This window comes from Protopterus annectens, chromosome 9.part0 (genome assembly GCF_019279795.1).
Source record: "Protopterus annectens isolate FY-2018-M chromosome 9.part0, PAN1.0, whole genome shotgun sequence".
Classification (NCBI taxonomy): Eukaryota; Metazoa; Chordata; order Ceratodontiformes; family Protopteridae; genus Protopterus; species Protopterus annectens.
The window spans coordinates 700,270,494-700,291,625 of record NC_056743.1 but is presented as its reverse complement, the minus strand read 5'-3'; the positions used below and the strand labels follow the sequence as shown (position 1 = coordinate 700,291,625).

At 36.4% G+C, this 21,132-nt stretch overlaps 1 protein-coding gene across 1 annotated transcript in view; it reads left to right on the top strand.

The window, feature by feature from the left end:
• Positions 1-21,132, top strand: part of LOC122810575 (class I histocompatibility antigen, F10 alpha chain-like) — a 316,486-nt gene that overhangs the window by 117,674 nt on the left and 177,680 nt on the right. The window contains exon 4 of the mRNA XM_044082154.1: positions 8,896-9,168. Within this exon, the coding sequence (XP_043938089.1) occupies positions 8,896-9,168 (273 nt within the window). The remainder of the gene's footprint in view (positions 1-8,895; positions 9,169-21,132) is intronic.

The window sequence follows — 21,132 nt, the reverse complement described above, 5'->3', positions numbered from 1 at the left end:
AAAAAGAAAAAAAAAAACCCTCAGAAATATCTATCCACTGAGTTCCTCCTTAATCGATCCTGAAAAGCCCCCCTTAGTGGCAACAGTCTTCAACCTAGCATTATGGACATATGGACCACTCTTGTTTCTCTTGCCAGCCTTGCTGACTTCTGTCTCTTGAGGCAGTGTAGCAATTATCTTATGTACACTGACACCCCTCTACTGATAACTCACTCTAGTACAGAGGGTGAGAGAGGTATCTACACCAAAAATCTTGAATCCATGCTCTCTTGCACCCAAAACAGTAACATGGAAGAGCTTGTCACCCCACCATCCACTACACATGCACACATAATACCACTACTCATATTCATAGCATGCATCTAACACAAAAATCAACATAAGCGGAGGTTCTGTCAAAAAACCTACTGAGACACCTAAGACCTCCAACACACAAGACTGGTACAACAAACACAGTTCCCACAGCACCCATGATGACACATAGCAACACCAGTTTCTCACCTACCAAGCTTGTAAGGTGCAACTCTCAAAAACACATTTTCTAGTCACTGGAGACTCAGTAGTGAGACACACAGATGTCCCACTCACCAGGTTGGACAAGGAGAAAGTCACTGTCAGCTGCCGGTCAAAAGCCAGGATTTGTCAGATCCCGCATGCACTCAGGTCTCTCAGCAACAAGTACCATTATAACTCTGTCATAGTTCATAAAGAAGAAGTCAACAGATTGAGCTCTCTGAGTACATGTCCTAGGCTGGTATGTCCTTAGCCTTGAGCAACATACTACCCTCACCTAGAATGATGCCACAGTATAAACAAAAAATGATTGATTTCAATAATTGGCTTAGTTCTTGGTGTCATTTAAAGGGGATCCAGTTCCTGTCAACCTGAGAAGCCATGGTCAACAAACATTGCTGCTTTGTCAGAGATGGTTTGCACCTGGCATCTTTACGTTTTGGCTGCTGGCAAAGGCTCTTGCTTCCCCTATTGTGCCTTTTTTAGGCAAGGTCTCAAAAACAAACTTACTGACATGAAATTTGCCAATCATAACAAAATAAGGGCCATGCTGCTAAACGCTAGGAGCGTAAACCAAAAACTGCATACCCTGGAAGCACTTCTATCACTGGAAGATGTAGATGTCTGTGCAGTCACAGAAACCTGGTTCAAGGCCTCAAAGAGTACCCCAGCCATGCAAGGCTACAATGCCTTCCACAACTTAAGACTGCAAAATGAACATCTGAGAACCAAAGAAGGCAGTGTTTCTATCTATATTAGAGATAAATTCACCTCCGACTAGTTAGACTGGACAATTCCATGGAGTTTCTCCAAGTTCAGTTTATGGTGGGTAAGACCTCCATTCAAATTATAGCCAGTTATAAATCCCCCTCCATGGGTCATGACATGAATGGAGCCTACTTGACAAAACTGGAGACAATCCAGATATTACCAAACACTCTAGTTATAGCCCTAACTCTCTAGTGCAAAAGGTCCTTGACTTTGTTAACTCAAATGCCCTGGAACAAATTGTTCATACCCTGACAAGAGGAGCAAACATACTAGATCTAGTCCTCACTAACACGTCAAAGAGATTCACTGCTTCAGTTGTCGGACCCTCATTAGTTAAATCTGACCACAAATCAGTCACCTTCAAGTTGGCACTAACATCAAAACTCACAAAGGATGAAATCAGACTAAACAACTTTACCAAAGCAAATTATACACTCGTAGGTGAAGGTATTTGCATTCTGAGCCCCACCCCAGCTGGAAATGGTAACCACAAAGACCTGTACAATCACTTGCATAACTGTATAGACTCAGCTGTACCAGAAAGAATCAAAGCCAGAACCCCAAGTAAAAATAAGCCACCATGGTGGACATCCAGCATCAACAAACTCTACAATAAACACAAAATGTTGCAGTCCATGGAAACAAAGGTGAGACCCAACAATGGAAAAGCACCCTCCTCAGCCTCAACAGACAAATAAGACAACTTGTCAAATCCTTTAAGGACTTCTTTGAGAAAAACTTACTAGCACAGCCAAGGATGACCATTAGGCCTTTTACAGCTACGTACATAGCCTAAAAGGTAGGAGGACCCAAACATGTGCAGAACTGGTGACCAATGGTCTCACACACACTGACCCCACAGAGATAGAAAACCTGCTAGTGGATAGATTTGGTGAAAATTTCCCTCCCCTATCCCCTCCAAACCTATCACAAACCTTTCCCCAAACTCCACTCCAATCCTACATATCTGAAGAACAGGTCATCAAAGCCTTGTCCAAGGCAAAAAACAAGAAGCACAGCCTCTATGGGACCAGATGGGATCCCAGACTGTCTTCTAAACAGGCTAAAACATGAACCATTAAATACCCTTTTCAATCACAGTTTAACCACAGGCTTTGTTCCTGCAGAATGGAGAACCGCAACAGTTATTCCCCTCCACAAAGATGGCCTAGCAACAGACCCATAAGCCTGACCAGCCTCATTTGTAAGGCCATGGAACGTATCATTATGGACCTCATAACTACAGATTTAGGTGACCTGCAAACCCTGGATCCTACCCAATTTGGCTTCATCAAGGGCAGATCCTGCCTGTTAATTAAATCTGGTGGAATTTTTCAAAAATGTGACCAGGACCATTGATGTGGGCAAATCTGTACACACAGCATACCTCAGCTTGGCAAAGGCTTTTGACACAATCCCACACTCTAAAAAACGATAATGGATAACTTCAAACCAAAAAGACCACTAAAATACCAAACAAAAGACGTGCTACTTTAATAACTGTTAAGAGCTTTTTGTCTCACTGATAGTGAGACTTCTTCAGACATTTCAAATTTCAGTTCATTACATTTTTAAAAACATTTCTTCAAAGTCATGTGCATACAGCCACCAATAAAATGTCCTGTTTTATTAACTCAGCTCATTAATTAATTAAAACCTCATAAAAATCTATAAAAAATCTATCTACTTAAATATTGTTTAGTATCTAAACAAGGCATTACATGTGAAAATTACATAAACCCAACCAAAAACATTTTTTTAAAATGCATCCAATGAATGTCTTATAAATGTGTATGAATCCAGCACTTTTTCTACAAGGTATGATTATGCATCCAGTTGAAGTCACCTTACCTGTTCTTATCAAATTTAATCAAATAAACTTACTACACACCTGGCCTATAATTTTATGTTAATGAATTACCTAATAATTCATTCATAACCATTTTTATTTATTTATTTGTTTATTTATTTATTTAATTATTATTAATTACTATTTATCTAGACAAACTCTTCAATTTCAAAATGCATGCTATAGAATAAGAATCATTTAATCCTGGATTCAAACATGCCCTAGTACGTAGCTGCCAGTAAAGTTCTAATCTTTCTAACAATAATGAGAAAGGTCCTCCTCTTACATCATTAAACACCTGGTCAATAACCCTGAATTTAAATGAGTGGTTTACAAAAGTTTCTATATGTCTTGCCAATGCATTAACTCGATTCTTTTTCTTAATACTATAGAGATGTTCATACACTCTTTCTTTTAGTTTTCTATCGGTCTTACCAATATAGAAAGCAGGGCATAATTGCCACAATGCCACGTATACCACTCCTTTAGAATCACAATTATATTTATGCTTGGACTCAAAGTTTGTTCCATTGATGGTAAAGAACTTTCCTACATCCATATACATACAGTATTAACACATGCGACATTTGTTCATACCTACATTTTTTACATTTTTATATGTATTTGATTCTACATGTTAGATTCTTTTCTGCTCATATTATTATTATTGTTGTTATTAGCCCAACAACCTCCTCGAAATTGATGGTCTTTTGAGTTGTTGTTATAATGTTGTACAGGGTTACCCCTATTTTCTGTCCTTCCAGGTTCTGGTCTTACTTGAGATGAAGGAGGTTTAGGATAAGCTAACCCTGCCCCATAGGCTTCTCTGTCCCTGTCCCAAGTCAGGGTGGGACAGAAAATTTTCAGAGACAAGCCTCAGGTTACAACCTGAGGCAGGGTCTCCCACAAGTATCTTACAGTTTAAAATCCAAACAGTTCCCACGACGGAACTAATAGAAATTGTACTAATTGAACTAATAGAAATGGACTTAAGGTTGTTTTGAACACTCAAGGTGACTTTAAAATTTATAATTTTTCTAGTTATGATGTTGATTGTGTACTAGCTGATGTATTATCAAAAGGTCAAACTTTTGTACTGGCTAGAAAATCTGGAATTGCTGACACTATTGTGGATTTAAAATTGTTCATTAGAAAGCTAAACTTCAGAGTATTGTTAGAGGAAGGGATAATGCAAACTAACACATTATATGTGTCTAGTACATATACTCCACCCCTACACTCTTCATTAGAGCTATTTGAGAAGATGTGTGAGTTGGATTTTTACAACCATTTTAATACATCTAAATGCATTAGATGGAACAACATAACAGGGGATGAGAAGAGAGCGTTGAAATTAATTGGGGAGGCTGCAGTTAAGAGTTATGAAACCAGATAAAGGAGGTGGACTGGTTATGATGAATAATAATGACTACATTTTGAGGATGGAAAGATTGCTGGATAATCCTTCTTATAAGGAAGTGACATTAAATGAACTGAATGTAGCATATTCCAGATTAAAATGTAATTTGGAAGAATTAGTTATAGAAGCAAGAATTGATGTAAATATGTACAATTACTTAAGCATGCCAGCCCCCAAGATCCCTGTTTTATTTGGTACACCCAAAATACATAAAAATTCTACTGATCCACCCTGAGACCATTAGTAGACGCTAGAGATAGCGTGACCTATGCTTGTGCCAAATATTTAGACCAAATACTTAAGAAATATGTAGTTAAACAGCCACAGATATGTAGGAATTCCTGGTCATTTTTAAGTAATATTTCAAAGGTGAAATTTCAAGAAAATTTAAATTTCTTAACCATAGATGTAAAGGATCTATACTCGTCCATGCCACATATGGAGGGTATAGAATGGCTAAGTATCCTGCTAGAGAGAATGGGAGCACCTAAGACTGAAATTACATTAGCAGAAGAATTGCTGGATCTGGTTTATCAAACAATTATATCACCTTTAATAACAGATTTTACTTACAACAAATTGGTGTGGCCATAGGATCCCCTTGTGGTGCAAGTTTTTTTTAAATTTAGTAATGGCTTATTGGGAAAATGAATAAGTTAATAAAGCACTACAAACATCTAAGTATATTAAGTTTTATACCCATTTTCTGGACTACATTTTTATACTAATTGAAGGAGATGAAAGTGTAGCTCTCGAGTTGGTTACATTCCTCAACAATACAACTTCATTTTTTTAAAATTCAAACACTGTTTCAGTTCAGATAGAATAGCCTACCTAGATGTAGACTTAAGGAAAGATTATACCACCAGGAGCTTTACTGCTAGAATATTTAGAAAAGAAACCTATTCTAACAGCTTCTTGCACTACACCAGTTGTCACCCAACATACTAAAAGAGATGAGTAGTTAAGGGACAACTGGTGAGGGCGCAAGATTGGTGACCAATAAAGTAGAGTTTATAGCAGAGTGTGAAAAGTTGGAGGGAATGTTTTTAATGAGAGGATACCCACTTGATATGGTAAAAGAACTAAGTAAAGAAGTTCAAGTAAAAAGAGCAAAGGGCATTTATAAACCGATATTAAGACCAAATGGATTGGCAGAGACACAAGAAGAAATAACTATAACGTGTACTACAAGTAATAAATTAGGTGATACCAATGCATTTATAACTAATGTTTAGTATAAATGTGTATGACCTCGTAGATATAATACAGAAAAATTGGGAATTGATCATTTTTGACCAATTCTTGAGTACTAAACTACAACAAGTACCTAAGGTAGTATTCAAGAGAGGTTATAATCTGAAGAATATGCTGGAAACCAAGAGTAAGACATTGGACCATATAAAAAATGTAAACAAATGTAGGTATGAACAAATGTTGCATGTGTTCATACTGTATGTATATGGATGTAGGAAAGTTTTTTTACCATCAATGGAACAAATTTTGAGTCCAAGCATAAATATAATTGTGATTCTAAAGGAGTGGTATACGTGGCATTGCGTCAGTTATGCCCTGCTTCTTTCTATATCAGTAAGACCGATAGGAAACTAAAAGAAAGAGTGTATGAACATCTCTATAGTATTAAGAAAAAGAATCGAGTTAATGCATTGGCTAGACATATAGAAATTTTTGCAAACCACATATTTAAATTCAGGGATATTGACCAGGTGTTTAATGACGTAAGAGGACCTTTCTCATTATTGTTAGAAAGATTAGAACTTTACTGGCAGCTACGTACTAGGGCATGCTTGAATCCAGGATTAAATGATTCTTATTTTATAGCATGCATTTTGAAATTGAAGAGTTTGTCTAGATAAGTAGTAATTAATAATAATTAACAAATAAATAAATAAATAACTAAATAAATAAAGATGGTTATGAATGAATTATTAGGTAAAAATTCATTAACATAAAATTATAGGCCAGGTGTGTAGTAAGTTTATTTGATTAAATTTTATAAGAATAGGTAAGGCGATTTCAAGTGGATGCATAATCATACCTTGTAGAAAAAGTGCTGGATTCATACACATGTATAAGACATTCATTGGATGCATTTAAAAAAAATGTTTTTGGTTGATTTTATGCAATTTTCACATGTAATGCCTTGTTTAGATACTAAACAATATTTAAGTAGATAGATTTTTATAGATTTTTATGAGGTTTTAATTAATTAATGAGCTGAGCTAATGAAGCAGGACATTTTATTGGTGGTTGTATGCACATGACTTTTAAGAAATGTTTTTAAAAATGTAATTAACTGAAATTTGAAATGTCTGAAGAAGTCTCACTATCAGTGAGACAAAAAGCACTTAACAGTTATTAAAGTAGCACATCTTTCGTTTGGTATTTTAGTGGTCGTTTTGGTTCGAAGTTATCCATTATTGTTTTTTTAGTTTGTTTTGTTTCATTTGTTAACAATCCCACACTTTGGCATTACCAATAAACTTAGGAAACTGAATGTAAAATGGGTTGCCAACTGGCTCACAAACCAGGCATATACTATCAAAGTGGGTGACTCCATATCAACTAGCAGACCTGTTACCAGTGGGGTGCCAAAGGGGTCAGTGCTGGGCCCCCTACTGCTTTGTATATACTTCTCAGAAGTTCAGGTCAAAACTAAGAGGTTGTAGCTGACCAAGTTTGCAGACAACTGCAAACTGGGTTTAATTATTGAATCCCCAAATTATGTCAGGATACTCCAGGAGGGTCTTACATAGACCATTGATTGGTGTCTTAGTCACAGTCTCAAACTGAATGCAAAGAAATGCATCATCATTCCCTTAGGCACAAAGAATGTCCCTTCACACTATCAAATCAAAAACAATAACATAAGTACCCACGAAGTGGTAAGGGACTTGGGATAACAAGTTGACACTGACCCTGACTTCGATCACTGTGTGTTTACTATAGTAAGGAAGTCTTTCTATGTTGCACACTTGATTAGTAAAGGCATCGCCTTGAGAGCAAAAGAGGTTATAACCCCTCTATACTGGGCACTAATTCGGCCCATAATAGAATATAACGCCCCGTTCGGCATGTACTGTACAAAGCACCTGCAGTAATTGGAGAGACCTCAGAGTTTTCTAACAAATAAGATCAATAGACTCCAGCACATGCCATACACAGACCGACTGTAGTCCCTGTCAATTTACTCTGTATCGTATAGACTTCTTAGGGAAGACTTATGCCTGGCTTACAGAGCAATCTCTGACCCAAACCTAATGAACTTGCTGCATATCTGTAAATCAAATGTGACTAGGGCCACCTATTCCAGGGACCTAAATATGGCCTGCAACTTAAATACGACATGCTGGAGGGGCATATTTATCTCCCAGCAACTGCCGCATCTTTGAAATAGGCTACCTATTGACGTGAACCAGGGCACATCTATGACACTGTTCAAAAAGAACCTGGACGAGTGGATGGGGCATCATAAATTCTTACTAGGAATAGTGCTCACAACCCTCCTGGACATGGGCAGCTATTACTAAATGCAATCATGGTTATTAACTAACATTTCTATGGTATTATATTGGGATAAAATGGCTAGGATTTAAATGACCTGCGGATTGATAGCCTAGTAATCTGCTATGATCCTATGATCCTATAAGGTGTTACAGAGGTGTGATGCTGTAAAACACAACTCTAACCATACCCTTGCACTATTCTTGACCCTACAGATTACATTAATAAAATCTACTACAGAAAGAGTAGTTGGGAAGATAAGTATTCAGACGGTGCTTGATCTGGGATTTCTAATGGGGGGTTTTCCCGATATAGTTCTTTTTTGAATGGGAGAGAAGGATTCAGTGTTTTGTGATTTGTTCTTAGTAGTATTTTAGTGTTTTTTTTCCATTCTCTCTTTTTTTATCAATTGATGTTTGCTCTTTTGTATTTTCAGCCGTGTGTGTATGTGTGTGTGTGTGTGTGTGTGTGTGTGTGTGTGTGTGTGTGTGTGTGTGTGTGTGTGTATATGTATGTGTGTTTGTGTGTCTGTATATGGGGGGGGGGGTTCTGATATAGGGCTTTTTTGAGTGGGACAGAAGGATTCAATGTTTTGTTATTTGTTCTTAGCATTTTAATGTTTTTTTTCCATTCTCTGTTTTTTATCATTTGAAGTTTGCTTTTTGTATTTTCAGACTTATATATATATATATATATATATATATATATATATATATATATATATATATATATATAAAATGTATGCATATGTGTGTATGTGCTTCTGCAAGTGTACTGCTCAGTATTTAAACTATTTATTCCACTTTCTCTTTTTTAGATAAACCAGTGGTGCATGTAACTGGCCAAACACACTCCAATGAGAAGTGGATCATTTGTACAGTCACTGGCTTTTACCCTAAAGACGTTGATGTATGTTTTATTAAAAATGGAGAAATTCGAGTAGACTCAGCAATGTCAACTGGAATTTTGCGAAACAGTGATGACACATACTACGTCAAGATATGGATAGTGACTGAGCTGCAAGATGAGAATAAATACTCCTGCCATGTTGAGCATAGCAGTCTGAGTTCAGTACTGATTAAAGAGTGGGGTAAATAAGTTATTTTTACTTGTTTTACAAATATATCCAAATGCTGAAAAGCCCAAAATTAAGCACATATGTTTTTCATTAAGTGTTTAACTTTTTTACTTCAAAACAATTTGGTTTATTCTCCGGCAATGTTTTTTATCTTATGTCTCCCAAAGTCTGTCTGTAAGTTCAGTTTTCTTTGCTTAGCTGCTAATCTTATCATAAAACACATATGAATAGCATGCATCAAGTCCATAAATGACAAGTGCAAAGAGTTCACTAAAACTACAAGCCTTCAGACATAACTTGTGGCTTATTTACTTCTGAAATATGAACGCAAAATATGTTACACTGATTGCGCAGATTAGGACACATTGGGATATGCAGTAGTAAACTCCACGTGCCATGGCTTTGATGCAGGAATACGTGGCAAGTTGTTGCTAGTTGCTATCTGCTTAAAGGGTAACTGCAGCAGCATTAGGCATAGAGGAGGTAGTATTAGGGCCAGGGAGGACAGGATTTTAGGATTAGTCTTAACAATGAAGTTTTAGGGTTAGAAATGGGGTTTTAGGATTAGGGTCAGAACTGAGTTTTAGGGTCAAGGACATAATTTTAGTATTAGAGTCAGGGAGAGGTTTTTAGGGTTTAGGTCAGGGTTTTAAGATTAGTGTCATAGATGAGGTTTTATGGTTAGGGGAGGATTTGAGAGGGAGGTAATCTGGGTACATTAATGGTTAACTACTGCTTGCTGCAAGGGGCTGCCATTCAAGTCACCCGTTCCCTGCCCATACCTACATGAACCAAGACAATGTGTCGTAATCTACACAACTGACCAACTTAGTTTATATATTTGCATATCCCCCCAGAAATACTTTAGAAACACATAGCATTTTTCTCATTTATACCAAGATCTAATATGTTTCGCTTCTGGGCAGAGCATGTTGGTGGGTGGGTTTGTTACAGGAGGTTGAAGTCAGACACTGAAATACCTTTTGTGGTTCAAGACTCAGGTAGGATTTTTTTCTGAAATGTTATTTATCAAGTGATTGCAGCAGAAACTTGAAATCAGTTTTCTAACCGACAACTGCTTCAAAAGTAAAATGCTTTTTTATAGGGGCTGTGCCCACTTCATCTCCTAAATTATGCAACCAACTCAGCTATTGTGCAGCAATGGAGAAACAACAGTTACCTTCTGCAGCAGTATCAGAGTCCGACATTGTATTAGTGTGTTATACTCTGGGTGAAACCATGGGCAATCTAATGCTATAGTATTTTTGTTCAAAAAGAGAAAGCAGTCTTCTGTCACTAGGATGTTTTTTCAAATATCAGAGTTCACGATAAGGTCCTCTCAGTTTCAAGTGTACAGCCACTTCATTTAGTTGAAGCTTACACACTGCAACTCATCAAGCTAGCATTTTGTATTGCCTTTAATAAACTGAATGGATTGCAGTAGTGGGCATAGCAATGCAGGCATTAGTGGCTGCAAGTCATGAAGTAATTCATGTCTGTTTGCTAACACAGTTTTACTTTTAATCACAGCTGTGTTAGTTAAACTACATTTTGAGGTAAATTTATTAGTTACTTGTTTATCATCTGAGTTTAAATGAGATTAACCATTTTGTTACTTATTGGGAGGTTTTCAATGTGTGAATTGTTTGCAGTACAGCTAAATTTCAGCAAAGTAATTCCTTGCAGATAATGTTGTTCAAAAGTAAATCATATTTTATTTTTAACATTTTGCTAGAAAACTCCAGCATGAGAGCTTTTTATGGGATACATGTCTTCAAGAAAGTTACTACCTTAAGGATAAAAAAGAATTACTGTTAAGAGTGAGCTGCCTCCTATAAATTTTGAGCCGACATCTTTCAGGAAAAAAAAAGACTTTCCTTACCTCTTCATATGGACACATTTCAGTTCTATGCACAGAGTACAGGCCATATGCTACAAAGAAAACTTTCTACTTTTTAACTTTTCCTTACTTTTTTTTTCATTCCAAGGTAAGAAATAGAAACAAGACACATGCACATGCCACACTTTCAATGCAGCATTTCACTGTCTTACATCAGGGGTCTTTCTCTGCATCTTTTCCATAAATTATCCTCATCTCATTTTCTTGTCTTCCTTAATTTCTTCTTTCCTCAGTGGATTGTTCATCTTGCTTCACTGTCAATTCTGTTTTCTCCTTTCTTTCACCACCTCCCCTCCCCCTCCATTCCTGGCTGCATTTATTTCTTCTTCCCTGCTTCTGTGTCTTTAGGACAGTATAGTGCTCCCCTACCTCTTTCAATCTCCTAAGCTATTTGTCTCCTTTACCTCTAATTCTCATCTCCCTTTAACTTTCCTCAGTGCATCCAAGTAGTTGGTCCTAGCATTAAATGGTTTCTTTGTTCCTCTTCTTTTCCATTTCTCTGCTGAGTAGCTTTGAATTCCCCGACTGCCAACAGACTTTGTCTTCTTTTCCTTTTCTCACATATTTCTCTTCTTAAATTCAGGATAAATAGATACATCTTCCAACTATTCTCTATAGTCTTGCCTTGTCCTGCAGACCATTCTTTGGATGCCTCTTTGCATGTTTTGTTTGCCCATGTGCAGAACACAACTTCTCTGTTTTGTGGTCACAGAACCTGACATTACTCTTTTTACTTTAATTCTCTGGTCTTAATGTTGTACAGCACCATCTGTGGATGATTCTCAGCTGTTAACTTGCAGTGATTGCATCACTTTTAGTGTTGTTGTTAACTGTATGACGTCCTCCCAGCCTTCCCAGTTTTCCTGCCACTCTTCCCTTTCTCAGTATTTTTTTTTTCTTTACATCAAGCTCTTCATTTCTTGTACTTTTCTACCAGCCAGTGGTTCATTTATTAGGCCTTCTCTTCTGTTCCTTTAAACCTCTGCCACTACAGTAGCTTATTAAATGTACTGTGAGCCCTGGGCTGCTCACATGTATTTTTTGAGCCTACATGGGTACACCTGCTGTTTTAGATTCATTTATTTAATACACTTCTCAGTGTGCTTAGAGTGTAATGCAAGCAGGCTGTGTAGCATGATGCAGCTACAGACGATTAGTTTCTAGCCTAGATAATGACAACTGTGGTGATAATATAGTGCCATGCTGTGTGAGTCAGTAATACTCTGCATGTTACTTATTTTGGAAATAAAGCATTTTCTAGCTTCATCTGCAGTACCTTGCTGAGATACTTATTTCTGGCTACTTTAAAATGAAACAGTACACCCCAAAACTACAACACCATTCCAAATGGTAAGAGGAGTCAGTAAGTAAGGAAAACTAACCAGGCAAAGTGTGTAAGGATGCCCTTACCTATGAAAATGCATCCAGTTCCACAACATGAGTTCAACTGGATATGTCATTGCTGTGGAAACATATTTAATAGACACATAGCTCCTGCTTCTGTTTACCCACCCAGAGATCTCTTGTTTATACCATTTTTTTATGTGGAATCAATGTGCTAGGGCAAAATTGGCACTATATCAACTCAAGTCTTGCCACTATGAATTCATATTTTTGAGTCCCATCATGTCTAGATAAACTTCACAAAAGAAATAATGCAAAATCTTTATGCTATTAATCAAACGCGATTCTAGTAATTTCTATTTCTGTGACTGATGTAGCAAAATGTCTATTCATATCATAAATAAAATCTCTTATTTATCGAAAACCATAGGAACTAATCCATCAAATCAAAAAATATATGCATGTCCAACTTTAGAGTGATTTAATAAATCTGACCGAATAGGGCTCCTGTGCTATGCCACTTAATCTCCAACCAGTCCTAGTCCTGATCTGCTATTGTGTGAGACAGACCATGGGCTAATGCAGCCCACTGATACTCTTTATGCAGGTGTAACACTCGCCAGTGTCACAAGAAGCAGGCATAGCTAAGTGCAATGCATTTTTTTATTTGTAGTCTTGTTCTCAAACTAACTGTGAGACTCATTAATGGATTTCCCTAAATGCAAAGTGCTAAATGCTAATCTGCTTGTGTGTAATAGAGGCCAGAAGTTATTTATTGGTGGCTTTCACTTAGAAGTCATTTTTTTCCACTCTGAAATTAGGGAAAAAAGAAAAGCGGTTGGACAAAAAGTGAAAATGATTTTTTTTTCTTTTTTTAACATACCAAGAAATAGCTTATGTCAAAGCTGCCAAAAGAAAAAGTAAAATATATTCCAACAAGCATGACCTTATATAGCCAAACAAAATAACACACACACATATATATATATATATATATATATATATATATATATATATATATATATATATGTATACTTCACATAATCGAACATCCAAATGCTCAACTTTCATATGGTAGAGACCATATGATCAAACATCTGAATGTTCGAAAATGTGAAAAAAAAAGAAATAAACAAAAAAAAAACTAAACAGTGCTAGCAGGAGGGCAAGCCCCCCTGCCCCACCCACGTGGGAGGCTGTGCCCCCATACTCTCCACTATTTAAATATATCAACTCCAAGATTGCACTATATCGCAGTAAAGGGAAATCTTCCCTTTCCGCACTCTATGCAGATCCCCATTCAGACTGGTCGAGCTTTTAAAAGTTCGATCATATGGTCTTGTCCATATGAAAGTCAAACTTTGACCATCTGAAGGGGACCTATATATATATATATATATATATATATATATATATACATATATATATATATATATATATATATATATATTTTTTTTTTTTTTTCAGCTAGTTTCTCTTTAACAATTTACTCTATTACATTTGCTTTAAAAATTAATTTTTGCTCATATGTACTTGGACCATGGCTGAAAAGGGACAATTTGACCAGTCCACCTACCTGATTAATAAACTGTAAACAAACTAAAATAAAATAAATGTAGGAAAACTTTATCTTTGTTAGACTGATGATGGGGGTTACATGTAATTCGGATTTTTATTTATAAACATGGGTGGCAAACTATGTAGAAACTCCCTTTTGTTTGAAATGTTTTGTTCAGATTTTGAAGTCTGAATTATATATATTGTTTTCTAATCAGTTGTTTACATAATCTCTGCTTCCACATTACTTGCTAAATATTTCTTTGCTGTCATGTTTCTTATTAGTAGCATTTGTTGATCTACAGGAGCTTGCATGCTTTTCAGTTTGTGGCTGACTTGCTTATTGCTTGAAATAGTAAGTGCCTCATGTCCCATTAGCCTGATCCAACTAAATTACATAGCCTACAACAGCCCAAACCTACAAAGGTACATAGCCATACCAGAATCCAATCTTTCATCATAAAACTTCAGACAGGTCCCAAACTCCAGCCTAAAACTTCATTCTCTAAAAGTCCTCCAGTCAATTCATGAGCCTAAATTTCCCTCTTGCTCCATAACCCTTAACTCTTGTCCTAGTCAATAAAATTAAATTCCACAATTGCTCCCTAAACCAAAATTCCCCAATCATACCTTAAGCATAAACGTACCAACCTCTCCCTGAACTCCCTTCTCCAATTCCCTAACCCTAAAGTTCCCAATCAGTCACTAACCCAAAATTTCCTTCTCCCCCAATCCAAATCTCAAATCTCCACTCTCTAAGCCATATACAACAGTCACATTCAAAACCTAGATACTAAACTTCCAACCCCTTCAGATCCCTCAACTGTCCCTGTTTTAGAGGATTGTTCCTATTTTCAAGCCTTATTTTCCCTTGAGCATGATTTACCTATTTCTGGAGTTTGTCCTTATTTTAATGTTTAATTTTCCTTTTTACACAATTTTCTGAATTCCTGTCATTACATATGAATTTTGACTAACAGTAATTTGAAGAAAGAGGACACATTTCTTACATCTCTCTTTTTCAGAAGCGAAAATAAATGACTTTGCTTGGTAGAATTTCAAAATACAGTTCATTAAAGACTACACATTGTACTCTGCCTGTTTGATAATGTACTTATATTGTTCCATCATTTTTGTCATGGCTGTTTTTAAACATGTTTCTGAGTAGTATCCCACATTCCTTCTGTTAAGTGGGAATAGTTATATTTCATATGGTGTTAGCTTTTATGTTAGATATCTGGATTTTGACTGGATGTATCTAATTTTTAAGTGCCTTTATTCCTATTTTTAATGTCGGCAAGTTATGAGGTATGACCCCCTCCCAGTCCCTCCTTACAGCTGCTGCACTTATTGTACTCAAATTCAGAAACATGCTCAAGTGGCATCTCTGCTCTCTCTGCATGACTGCCATAGCTTACGTGAACATGTAGTTGAGTTCAAGCTTGAAAGACAGTTCATATGAGTTGAAAGACACTCAGGCTTCCAGCTGAGAGACTGTGCTGTGGTCTGTGAGCGGCCAGGACTTGAGCACATATTTTTTGACCCAGGTAGCGCCTTATCCAGAGAAGAAACTGATTTATGCTTACACAGATGCAGGTGATTCACATTTTCTTGCTGGTACCAATCTAGCATTTCAGAATGGTCATTTAATGGCATGCTGAAGCATTTAATCAGCATGCTAATGGTACAGCTACAATAATGTACATAAATACACACACACACACACACACACACACACACACTCACACACACACACACACACACACACACACACACACACACACACACACACACACACACACGCACACATGCACACACGCACACACACATACATACAAGCACACACACACACATACACACACACACACACACACACACACACACACACACACACGCGCGCACACACACACGCACACACCTACCTAATTATTAACTCCCCTAATGACCTTCTAAGCAGTCACACACTCACACATTCACTTGTATATGCTACACCAGGCAAACACTCATACACACAACTCCTAACACTGTCTTAGCACTAAACTCCCAAGCACTTACTTCTGCCTTAATAGACAGGCATAGCCTTTTGGCCATGTTCACTGCTGCAAGAGGCCAAGAACAATTGTGCTAATCTACACAACCAAGTAATTGCCTTACTGCAGGCAGTTCCAGGATAGAACATATGGCTAATTAGCATTATGCTTCCCCATTGGAAAACCTCATTAACATCTAGCACAGCCATGGTGACAGCCACTATGGTGCTACATATCATCTTGCAAAAGCACTGCTGCAGGTCTGTCTTTGAATTACAAAGGGTTAATTGCTGTAACCTTTATGAATTCACCGATGTGCCTACTGTTACAGATAGGGATACAGTTAATGTTATATTTGGGACTGGAGTTAAGGTCAGATACAGAGCTAATGTTAAGGCTGTGATAAGTGTGCATAAGTAAGGGTTGCACAGGAGGGGTTAAGGTCCCTTGCAGCAGGCTTGCTTTTATGTACTAACCCTAACCCGAAGTCCACCCCTAAGCAAAATGCTAATACTAACCCTGTCCTTAACTCCAGCAGTAATCTTATTATCCTATTGCTTGATAAGTTATTTTTTAATGTTAGTATTTGCAGTTTCAGTGATGTGTTCCATTCATTTTTTCAGTATTTCTTAGCTGGTGAAGTTACATTTGGTAAACTGACAAGAAGCTTGAAAAGTGCATTATTTTGTTAGTGGCCTACCCTAAGGAAAATATATATTTTTTAAAAAATACACCTTTGCTGCACAGTACTTAAACTTTTCCCCCAATGGATAGTTTTGGAAAAAATACTGAACTTTTAAATTATAAATCACTTCAAGGGTAGTAAGAAATCAAAACAAAACTGTTGTCATTTGCATGCCATGGTTCCTCAACGTTCCACACTGAAAGGGTCTGTCACACATTCATTGTTTGGAATTTTATCTACTGTAAATAGCACTGAAGCATATTAATTCATCATAAGAACTTTTTATAAGTATAAGGTAATGCATTCTAACCAACCTGTAAGCTTCATAGTTGAAGTTGTTATTCAGCTATTAGTAAGTGTTCCACATTTTGCCCATTTGTTCCACATTGTGAAAGGCAGTGCTCCTCATTTAAGAGACAGAAGGTTAAGAGCTGTGATGATTAGTCATAGGAATTATTATGCTGTGCTCAGTTAAGAGTTTGCAATATTAAATGTGCAATGTTTGGAGCTATGTTTGTCAGACCATTTGAAATACAGCAGCGCTATGAGCAACTTTGTGGATAATTTAAATTAACATTTATTATTTATTAATATTATTATTATTATTATTATTATTATTATTAATAATATTACACATTTTCCTAGTAGGCAACCCTAAATTACCTGTAGGTGTATGTGTGTGTGTGTTATGAAAGAAAGGCCTGGTCGTCTTCTTCCATTTCCTACTCGCAGAGTAAATTCTGTGGATGGCAACGGCTGTTTATTGTGTTCCTATAGGAATCAGAAGCAAGCAGGCATCATTTTCAAAATGGACTATTGATAACTGATGAACAAATTAATAAATATAGCCATGCTATACTCTTAGATACTTAAGTACTTGCCAGTTCAAATGTATATGATTGAGGGCTTTTCCATTGTCTTATAGCTGCAAACCTTTCTTGATCAGAAATTAACATTCCTTTTGTTTTGTGTATGCTTTTTCTAGTGTGGCTGTTTAGAGCTTCTGTTGAAGCTTTGTACTGAAGTTATACAAACTACTTGAAGAAGGTTAGCCTTTCTGTCTATGGATATGACTAGGGACAGCATTATGATGGCAGATTAGTGAGGGAGATATTTACTTAATACTAACACAGGTGGCTCTTGCTGCAGATGAAGTAAACTTGGTTTAACAATACAAATTTCAATGTCATTATTGTGTTTTAGTACGTACTTAATATCTCCATTCTTACACCACCAGTACAGGATATGAAAGGATATTTATATTATAAATATCTACAGTCTGCTATTAAACTTCTATTTTAATGACACAAATAATTATGGAAAGGCTGAGTCATATAATTTATTCAAAACTATGGGCCCAGTTCCAAAACACTTACTCTCAGTATGCATGATCAATTATAATGGGTGCAGGTCTTTTAGAATCTGGCCCCCAGTGTAGGCCAGTTTATAGAGAGGACTTATACCAAAGTAAGTGACTTACACTGAGACCAAGTCTTTCGGAATCAGGGAAGACTTACACTGAGAGCAAACATACCTTTCAGTCTCTTAGAGCACGAAATCAGGACAAAGCCATAAATAATGGGGGGTACAAACTCCCAAAAATAGGGACACATTTTAAATATTGCTCTTTAAAACTTAGTAAGTTAATAGAATGGCAGATTTTGCATTAGTATGAATTTTATGAAGGGTATGAGGTCTGAAACTCAAATGTATGTCAGTATTTTCTGCCTGCAGTCTTCAATGATTTTCCAATGATTTTCCAGAAAACCCACAACTTTATGAAAAACTTTATGAGAGCAACTCTTGGAATCTGGCCCTACATATCCAGATAATATTGTTGAGGGTACTAAATCTGGAATCCTGCAGTGTTTAGATGCTTGGAGCACAGTTTACTATTGTTTGTGCGAACAACATTCTGTCGGCTACAATGTGCTGAAAATCAGAATGTCGAATGCACAAACATTTGTACACCAGATAGTCGACTCCACTTATGCAAATGCACTACTGCATTCGCATAAGTGTAAGTTGACTATCTGCACGGAGATCGCGGTACAGTGGGGAGTGGAAATTTATTCACATCCCCACTGTAGTGCGATCTCAGAGTTAGAATATATAAGTAGGGGTGGTGTGGGGGCGCAGCCTCCCACATTGGAGGTGCAGGGGGGCTTGCTCCATGCAAAAATGTGATTTGTCATATAGGAGTTTAATTTACATCAGCTCCTATACGGCTATCACATGGTGGTTTCGACAACAATGTCGAGTCAAATGCATTGAGCATTTGGTTCGACATTGTCAACGTTAGTTGTTTTTACTTTCAGTATCACTATTCATTAATTTGAACGGAAAATGTTTTTCTGTTTGAATAAACAATAGTAAACCTTGGCGCACATATTTGATATTAATTCATAATTAACTACTCCGAATTTGTGCTGTTCAAAATCTGGACCACTTCATGCTGGAGATAGTTACACGTTATAGAGTTAGATCCATACTTGAATTTGCAGAAATCAAAAAAAAATTTTTTGGTTTGCATAGTGTCTAGGTCAAAATCAGCTTCTTGTAAAACTTTTGTTTTGCTTCTATTTGCACTTAACAGTTCACACTAAATCTTACTTGTCAACTGTCCAGGTTTTCGCAGACTGTCTAGATTTCTGCCTCATATTTTTGGTCTGTTCCTCATAAAATTTCTGTTTTTTTCATCAAATCATTGAGGAAAACATCAGTAAGTAATAACATACACTGGAGTTTCAGACCTCATATCCTTTAATAAATACACCTTAATGCAAAACTTGTTCTAGCAATTTTCTGAGCTTATAAGAGCAATATTTAAAATCTGCCCCTATTTTTAGGCCTTTGTTCCCCTATTATTTCTGGCTTTGTCCAGATATCTTGCCCTTAGAGGTTGTGAGGTATGCACCAAATGCAATAATTGTAAGCAGACAATACTGGATGTTAACTGTCAAGAACGCATGAAATTACACTGTATTAAAACAAAATTATATCTGTTGGAAAGATTTATTTTAAGTAAGTATAGATTTGCTTTAAAATGTTTTATGTCAACATATAGGCTAATAAATATTGATATTGTATTGTGTTTGTGACAGTGTAATAGCATATATTTCTGATATGTATTATGAAATAATTGTAAATCTTGGAAGCCATAGGGTGTATTAGCGGCGAAGCCAGGAGGACCACCAAAGTGGTCCAGATTGGGCCTCCCAATTGTTAAAATTGACCCTGAACACATGAAATATGAACCACAAAACCTGTTTGGCATTAACATTTAATTCCACTATATCATCTTTGCTTCTACATTTAAAAAGATGCGCATACAATACAATACAATACAATGAAATAGCATGGGGACCTTTGGCTCTATCCAGCACCAAAACTTGTGGCTATGATCAGTGTGTTTGTATACGCACCACTTGAATTGTATGTACATTTTTGATTAAATAACCATGGCTCAATTGCAAACTACACACATACACAAATAATAGCAGAGATGTTTCATCGCACAGTTCAATACACTGCAAGGAAATGACATTATGATTATCCAACAAATCAGTAATATGAGTTTGATGAAAAAAAAATACAATGACTGACAAAATGCTGTGCTCCAAGTAAATATACCTTGCCTAAAACATAACCCTATACAGACAGCAGATAGCACACCTGGAAAACAACATTAAAACATGTTTTATGGAAGGTTGAACTGTACAGCCTAAATAAATAGTTGTAAGATTAAAATACACTAATAAATACTGGGATTTTTGTACAGTGTGCATGATGTTAGTGCATACATCATTTTATGTAAACCACTAGGGTTTTTTTTTTTTTTTTTTTTTTTGCTTTTAATAATTTTGCAAACCTAAAGACAAATTATTCTGATGAACTGCATTTTTGCAAAGCCACACTTTATAACTGACAGTTGTACAGTTACCCAGATATAACCTTGCTTTATACTTGCTCTAAAACAATAATAATAATAGCAATAATAATAATAATAATGATAATGATAATGATAATAATAATAATAATAATAATAATAATAATAATAATTATTATTATTATTATTATTATTATTATTATTATTATTATTATTTTTGACTGGTGGCAACACCTAAAACTAACCTTCTCTTCACACCAGAGCTAATACTCCCCAGTATCACAAATGCTGCATACTGTATGCCTCAATGTTTTAATTTGAAGATTGCAACACAGAAAAAGAGGAAAACCAAAAACAGACTGCTTCTGTTGTTCAGTATTATTGTCATAGCTTTCAAATGATACATCTTCAAGTCTGACTGACTTACTCAGCTAGAAAGGCATGCAATTCAGGAAGCCAGTTATATGGAAAGACAAATAGATGCACATAGGCTATGTCTACAGCCAATCAACATCCAAGAAAGACTTTTCTCACACCCACGGTGCTAAACCTGCATTAATGCTGCTGGTTC